Source organism: Oncorhynchus tshawytscha, linkage group LG21, assembly GCF_018296145.1.
Source record: "Oncorhynchus tshawytscha isolate Ot180627B linkage group LG21, Otsh_v2.0, whole genome shotgun sequence".
Taxonomy (NCBI): domain Eukaryota; kingdom Metazoa; phylum Chordata; class Actinopteri; order Salmoniformes; family Salmonidae; genus Oncorhynchus; species Oncorhynchus tshawytscha.
In genome coordinates, this window is record NC_056449.1 from 31897833 (window position 1) to 31906104 (window position 8272).

The 8272-nt window shown below is 47.9% G+C and overlaps 1 protein-coding gene across 1 annotated transcript in view; it reads left to right on the plus strand.

Annotated features, from left to right (window-relative positions):
• The window catches only part of clint1a (clathrin interactor 1a), a 68743-nt gene that overhangs the window by 26520 nt on the left and 33951 nt on the right, over positions 1 to 8272 (plus strand). The window contains exon 5 of the mRNA XM_042303013.1: positions 1 to 15. This exon is cut by the window's left edge and continues 197 nt beyond it. Coding sequence (XP_042158947.1) covers positions 1 to 15 — 15 coding nt within the window. The remainder of the gene's footprint in view (positions 16 to 8272) is intronic.

Here is an 8272-nt window from a genome sequence, read left to right on the forward strand (position 1 = left end):
GGTTCAGGGTTCACAGTATGGGGGAGGGTTCAGCAGATACAGATACAGTAAGTCCTCTGACAGTATGGGGGAGGGTTCAGCAGATACAGTAAGTCCTCTGACAGTATGGGGGAGGGTTCAGCAGATACAGTAAGTCCTCTGACAGTATGGGGGAGGGTTCAGCAGATACAGTAAGTCCTCTGACAGTATGGGGGAGGGTTCAGCAGATACAGTAAGTCCTCTGACAGTATGGGGGAGGGTTCAGCAGATACAGTAAGTCCTCTGACAGTATGGGGGAGGGTTCAGCAGATACAGTAAGTCCTCTGACAGTATGGGGGAGGGTTCAGCAGATACAGTAAGTCCTCTGACAGTATGGGGGAGGGTTCAGCAGATACAGTAAGTCCTCTGACAGTATGGGGGAGGGTTCAGCAGATACAGTAAGTCCTCTGACAGTATGGGGGAGGGTTCAGCAGATACAGTAAGTCCTCTGACAGTATGGGGGAGGGTTCAGCAGATACAGTAAGTCCTCTGACAGTATGGGGGAGGGTTCAGCAGATACAGTAAGTCCTCTGACAGTATGGGGGAGGGTTCAGCAGATACAGTAAGATGGGGGAGGTCCTCTGACAGTATGGGGGAGGGTTCAGCAGATACAGTAAGTCCTCTGACAGTATGGGGGAGGGTTCAGCAGATACAGTAAGTCCTCTGACAGTATGGGGGAGGGTTCAGCAGATACAGTAAGTCCTCTGACAGTATGGGGGAGGGTTCAGCAGATACAGTAAGTCCTCTGACAGTATGGGGGAGGGGGTTCAGCAGATACAGTAAGTCCTCTGACAGTATGGGGGAGGGGGAGGGGGGGAGGGTTCAGCAGATACAGTAAGTCCTCTGACAGTATGGGGGTATGGGGGAGGGTTCAGCAGATACAGTAAGTCCTCTGACAGTATGGGGGAGGGTTCAGCAGATACAGTAAGTCCTCTGACAGTATGGGGGAGGGTTCAGCAGATACAGTAAGTCCTCTGACAGTATGGGGGAGGGTTCAGCAGATACAGTAAGTCCTCTGACAGTATGGGGGGAGGGTTCAGCAGATACAGTAAGTCCTCTGACAGTATGGGGGAGGGTTCAGCAGATACAGTAAGTCCTCTGACAGTATGGGGGAGGGTTCAGCAGATACAGTAAGTCCTCTGACAGTATGGGGGAGGGTTCAGCAGATACAGTAAGTCCTCTGACAGTATGGGGGAGGGTTCAGCAGATACAGTAAGTCCTCTGACAGTATGGGGGAGGGTTCAGCAGATACAGTAAGTCCTCTGACAGTATGGGGGGGTTCAGCAGATACAGTAAGTCCTCTGAGGGTAAGTCCTCTGACAGTATGGGGGAGGTTCAGCAGATACAGGGGGAAGTCCTCTGACAGTATGGGGGAGGGTTCAGCAGATACAGTAAGTCCTCTGACAGTATGGGGGAGGGTTCAGCAGATACAGTAAGTCCTCTGACAGTATGGGGGAGGGTTCAGCAGATACAGTAAGTCCTCTGACAGTATGGGGGAGGGTTCAGCAGATACAGTAAGTCCTCTGACAGTATGGGGGAGGGTTCAGCAGATACAGTAAGTCCTCTGACAGTATGGGGGAGGGTTCAGGGTTGGGGGAGGGTTCAGCAGATACAGTAAGTCCTCTGACAGTATGGGGGAGGGTTCAGCAGATACAGTAAGTCCTCTGACAGTATGGGGGAGGGTTCAGCAGATACAGTAAGTCCTCTGACAGTATGGGGGAGGGTTCAGCAGATACAGTAAGTCCTCTGACAGTATGGGGGAGGGTTCAGCAGATACAGTAAGTCCTCTGACAGTATGGGGGAGGGTTCAGCAGATACAGTAAGTCCTCTGACAGTATGGGGGAGGGTTCAGCAGATACAGTAAGTCCTCTGACAGTATGGGGGAGGGTTCAGCAGATACAGTAAGTCCTCTGACAGTATGGGGGAGGGTTCAGCAGATACAGTAAGTCCTCTGACAGTATGGGGGAGGGTTCAGCAGATACAGTAAGTCCTCTGACAGTATGGGGGAGGGTTCAGCAGATACAGTAAGTCCTCTGACAGTATGGGGGAGGGTTCAGCAGATACAGTAAGTCCTCTGACAGTATGGGGGAGGGTTCAGCAGATACAGTAAGTCCTCTGACAGTATGGGGGAGGGTTCAGCAGATACAGTAAGTCCTCTGACAGTATGGGGGAGGGTTCAGCAGATACAGTAAGTCCTCTGACAGTATGGGGGAGGGTTCAGCAGATACAGTAAGTCCTCTGACAGTATGGGGGAGGGTTCAGCAGATACAGTAAGTCCTCTGACAGTATGGGGGAGGGTTCAGCAGATACAGTAAGTCCTCTGTATGGGGGAGGGTTCAGCAGATACAGTAAGTCCTCTGACAGTATGGGGGAGGGTTCAGCAGATACAGTAAGTCCTCTGACAGTATGGGGGAGGGTTCAGCAGATACCGTAAGGGGGGGGAGGGTTCAGCAGATACAGTAAGTCCTCTGACAGTATGGGGGAGGGTCAGCAGATACAGTAAGTCCTCTGACAGTATGGGGGAGGGTTCAGCAGATACAGTAAGTCCTCTGACAGTATGGGGGAGGGTTCAGCAGATACAGTAAGTCCTCTGACAGTATGGGGGAGGGTTCAGCAGATACAGTAAGTCCTCTGACAGGGGGAGGGTTCAGCAGATACAGTAAGTCCTCTGACAGTATGGGGGAGGGTTCAGCAGATACAGTAAGTCCTCTGACAGTATGGGGGAGTCCAGATCTGTCCTCTGACAGTATGGGGGAGGGTTCAGCAGATACAGTAAGTCCTCTGACAGTATGGGGGATGGGGGTAAGTCCTCTGACAGTATGGGGGAGGGTTCAGCAGATACAGTAAGTCCTCTGACAGTATGGGGGAGGGTTCAGCAGATACAGTAAGTCCTCTGACAGTATGGGGGAGGGTTCAGCAGATACAGTAAGTCCTCTGACAGTATGGGGGAGGGTTCAGCAGATACAGTAAGTCCTCTGACAGTATGGGGGAGGGTTCAGCAGATACAGTAAGTCCTCTGACAGTATGGGGGAGGGTTCAGCAGATACAGTAAGTCCTCTGACAGTATGGGGGAGGGTTCAGCAGATACAGTAAGTCCTCTGACAGTATGGGGGAGGGTTCAGCAGATACAGTAAGTCCTCTGACAGCATGGGGGAGGGTTCAGCAGATACAGTAAGTCCTCTGACAGTATGGGGGAGGGTTCAGCAGATACAGGGGGGGAGGGTTCAGCAGATACAGTAAGTCCTCTGACAGTATGGGGGGAGGGTTCAGCAGATACAGTAAGTCCTCTGACAGTATGGGGGAGGGTTCAGCAGATACAGTAAGTCCTCTGACAGTATGGGGGAGGGTTCAGCAGATACAGTAAGTCCTCTGACAGTATGGGGGAGGGTTCAGCAGATACAGTAAGTCCTCTGACAGTATGGGGGAGGGTTCAGCAGATACAGTAAGTCCTCTGACAGTATGGGGGGGAGGGTTCAGCAGATACAGTAAGTCCTCTGACAGTATGGGGGAGGGTTCAGCAGATACAGTAAGTCCTCTGACAGTATGGGGGAGGGTTCAGCAGATACAGTAAGTCCTCTGACAGTATGGGGGAGGGTTCAGCAGATACAGTAAGTCCTCTGACAGTATGGGGGAGGGTTCAGCAGATACAGTAAGTCCTCTGACAGTATGGGGGAGGGTTCAGCAGATACAGTAAGTCCTCTGACAGTATGGGGGAGGGTTCAGCAGATACAGTAAGTCCTCTGACAGTATGGGGAGTATGGGAGGGTTCAGCAGATACAGTAAGTCCTCTCTGAGGGTTCAGCAGATACAGTAAGTCCTCTGACAGTATGGGGGAGGGTTCAGCAGATACAGTAAGTCCTCTGACAGTATGGGGGGGTTCAGCAGATACAGTAAGTCCTCTGGGTTGAGCAGATACAGTAAGTCCTCTGACAGTATGGGGGAGGGTTCAGGTATGGGGGAGGGTTCAGCAGATACAGTAAGTCCTCTGACAGCATGGGGGAGGGTTCAGCAGATACAGTAAGTCCGATGACAGCATGGGGGAGGGTTCAGCAGATACAGTAAGTCCGATGACAGTATGGGGGAGGGTTCAGCAGATACATGGGGGGGAGGGTTCAGCAGATACAGTAAGTCCGCTGACAGTATGGGGGGAGGGTTCAGCAGATACCGTATGGGGGAGGGTTCAGCAGATAGAGTCAAATCAAATGTATTTATATAGCCCTTCGTACATCAGCTAATATCTCAAAGTGCTGTACAGAAACCCAGCCTAAAACCCCAAACAGCAAGCAATGCAGGTGTAGAAGCACGGTGGCTAGGAAAAACTCCCTAGAAAGGCCAAAACCTAGGAAGAAACCTAGAGAGGAACCAGGCTACGTGGGGTGGCCAGTCCTCTTCTGGCTGTGCCGGGTCGAGATTATAACAGAACATGGCCAAGATGTTCAAATGTTCATAAATGACCAGCATGGTCGAATAATAATAAGGCAGAACAGTTGAAACTGGAGCAGCAGCACGGTCAGGTGGACTGGGGACAGCAAGGAGTCATCATGTCAGGTAGTCCTGGGGCATGGTCCTAGGGCTCAGGTCCTCTGAGAGAGAGAAAGAAAGAGAGAGTTAGAGAGAGCATATGTGGGGTGGCCAGTCCTCTTCTGGCTGTGCCAGGTGGAGATTATAACAGAACATGGCCAAGATGTTCAAATGTTCATAAATGACCAGCATGGTCAAATAATAATGAGGCAGAACAGTTGAAACTGGAGCAGCAGCACGGTCAGGTGGACTGGGGACAGCAAGGAGTCATCATGTCAGGTAGTCCTGGGGCATGGTCCTAGGGCTCAGGTCCTCCGAGAGAAAGAAAGAGAGAAGGAGATAATTAGAGAACGCACACAGGACACCGAAAAGGACATGAAAGTACTCCAGATATAACAGACTGACCCTAGCCCCCCGACACAAACTACTGCAGCATAAATACTGGAGGCTGAGACAGGAGGGGTCAGGAGACACTGTGGCCCCATCCGAGGACACCCCCGGACAGGGCCAAACAGGAAGGATATAACCCCACCCACTTTGCCAAAGCACAGCCCCCACACCACTAGAGGGATATCTTCAACCATCAACTTACCATCCTGAGACAAGGCTGAGTATAGCCCACAGTAAGTCCTCTGACAGTATGGGGGGAGGGTTCAGCAGATACCGTATGGGGGAGGGTTCAGCAGATACAGTAAGTCCTCTGACAGGGGGGGGGTTCAGCAGATACCGTATGGGGAGGGTTCAGCAGATACAGTAAGTCCTCTGACAGTATGGGGGAGGGTTCAGCAGATACCGTTTGGGGGAGGGTTCAGCAGATACAGTAAGTCCTCTGACAGTATGGGGAGGGTTCAGCAGATACAGTAAGTCCTCTGACAGTATGGGGGAGGGTTCAGCAGATACAGTAAGTCCTCTGACAGTATGGGGGAGGGTTCAGCAGATACAGTAAGTCCTCTGACAGTATGGGGGGATGATTCAGCAGATACAGGAAGTCAATCTGGAACACAAACAGACATACATTGGAGTGTCCTTTACTCTTGTAAAGGGCATACTAACAATCCTCTCTCTCTCTCTCGCTCTCTCGCTCCACATGGGAAACATGTGTACATTGCCAAAGCAAGTGAAGTAGATAATAAAAAATGACTGTAAACATTACACTTCCAAAAGGATAAAGACATTTTAAATGTGTTGTAATGATATGCAAATAGTTCAAGTACAAAAGGTAAAATAAGTCAACAGAAATATGGGTTGTATTTACAATGGTGTTTGTTCACTGGTTGCCCTTTTCTTGTGGCAACAGGTCACAAATCTTGCTGCTGTGATGGCACACTAGTATTTCACCCAGGAGATATAGGAGTTTGTCAAAATTGGATTTGTGTTCGAATTCTTTGGATCTGAGGGAAATATGTGTCTCTAATATGGTCATACATTGGTCAAGAGGTTAGGAAGTGCAGCTCAGTTTCCACCTCATTTTGTGGGCAGTATGCACATAGCCTATCTTCTCTTGAGAGCCAGGTCTGCCTATGACGGCCTTTCTCAATAGCAAGGCTATGCTTCCTCTGTACTAGAGGTCGACCGATTAATCGGAATGGCCGATTTCAATTAGGGCCGATTTTAATTGGGGCCGATTTCAAGTTTACATAACAATCGGAAATCTGTATTTTTGTGCGCCGATTTGGCGTATTTTTTTTTTAATGTATTTTTATTTGTATACATTTTATTTAACTAGGCAAGTCAGTTAAGAACACATTCTTATTTTCAATGACGGCCTAAGAACGGTGGGTTAAACTGCCTTGTTCAGGGGCAGAACGACAGTTTTTCACCTTGTCAGCTTCGGGGACCCCATCTTGCAACCTTACAGTTAACTAGTCCAACGCAATAACAACCCGCCTCTCTCTTGTTGCACTCTACAAGGAGTCTGCCTGTTACGCAAATGCAGTAAGCCAAGGTAAGTTGCTAGCTAGCATTAAACCTATCTTATAAAAAACAAACAATCATAATCACTAGTTAACTACACATGGTTGATGATATTACTAGATATTATCTAGCATGTCCTGCGTTGCATATAATCTGACTGAGCATTCAAGTATCTGACTGAGCGGTCGTAGGCAGAAGCAGGTGCGTAAACATTCATTCAAACAGCATTTTTGTGCGTTTTGCCAGCAGCTCTTCGTTGTGCGTCAATCATTGCACTGTTTATGACTTCAAGCCTATCAACTCCTGTGATGAGGCTGGTGTAACCGATGTGAAATGGCTGGCTAGTTAGCGCGCACTAGTAGCGTTTCAAACGTCACTCGCTCTGAGCCTGCTAGTAGTTGTTCCCCTTGCTCTGCATGTGTAACGCTGCTTCGATGGCGGCTGTTGTCGTTGTTTTTGCTGGTTCGAGCCCAGGGAGGAGCGAGGAGAGGGACGGAAGCTATACTGTTACACTGGCAATACTAAAGTGCCTATAAGAACATCCAATAGTCAAAGGTTAATGAAATACAAATGGTATAGAGGGAAATAGTCCTATAATTCCTATATTAACTACAACTTAAAACTTCTTACCTGGGAATATTGAAGACTCATGTCAAAAGGAACCACCAGCTTTCATATGTTCTCATGTTCTGAGCAAAGAACTGAAACGTTAACTTTCTTACATAGCACATATTGCACTTTTACTTTCTTCTCCAACACTTCGTTTTTGCATTATTTAAACCAAATTGAACATGTTTCATTATTTACTTGAGGCTAAATTGATTTTATTGATGTATTATATTAAGTTAAAATAAGTGTTCATTCAGTATTGTTGTAATTGTCAGTATTACAAAAAAAAAAAAAATGGCCAATTTAATCGGTATCTGATTTTTTGGTCCTGCAATAATCGGTATCGGTGTTAAAAAATCATAATCGGTCGACCTCTCGTCTGTACATAGTCAAAGCTCCTTAAGTTTGGGTCAGTCACAGTGGTCAGGTATTCTGCCACTGTGTACTCTCTGTTTAGGGCCAAATATCATTCTAGTTTGCTGTTTTTTTTTGTAATTTCTTTCCAATGTGTCAATTAATTATCTTTTTGTTTTCTCATGATTTGGTTGGGTCTAATTGTGTTGCTGTCCTGGGGCTCTGTGGGGTGTGTTTGTGTTTGTGAACAGAGCCCCAGGACCAGCTTGCTTAGGGGACTCTTCTCCAGGTGTATTTCTCTGTAGGTGATGGCTTTGTTATGGAAGGTTTGGGAATGGCTTCCTTTTAGGTGGTTGTAAAATTTAACAGCTCTTTTATGGATTTTGATAATTAGCGGGTATCGGCCTAATTCTGCTCTGTTCGTATTATTTGGTGTTTTACATTGAATTCTTGGTTGGTGAGCGGACCCCAGACCTCACACGCATAAAGGGCAATGGGTTCTATAACTGATTCAAGTATTTTTTTGCCAGATCCTAATTGGTATGTTGAATTTTATGTTCCTTTTGATGGCATAGACGGCCCTTCTTGCCTTGTCTCTCAGATCGTTCACAGCTTTGTGGAAGTTACCTGTGGCGCTGATGTTTAGGCCGAGGTCTGTATAGTTTTTGTGTGCTCTAGGGCAACAGTGTCTAGATGGAATTTGTATTTGTGGTCCTGGCGACTGGACTTTTTTTGGAACACCATTGTTTTTGTCTTTCTGAGATTTACTGTCAGGGCCCAGGTCTGTACAGCAAATCTAAGTGCTGCTGTAGGTCCTCCTTGGTTGGGGACGGAAGCACCAAATCAATAGTAGACA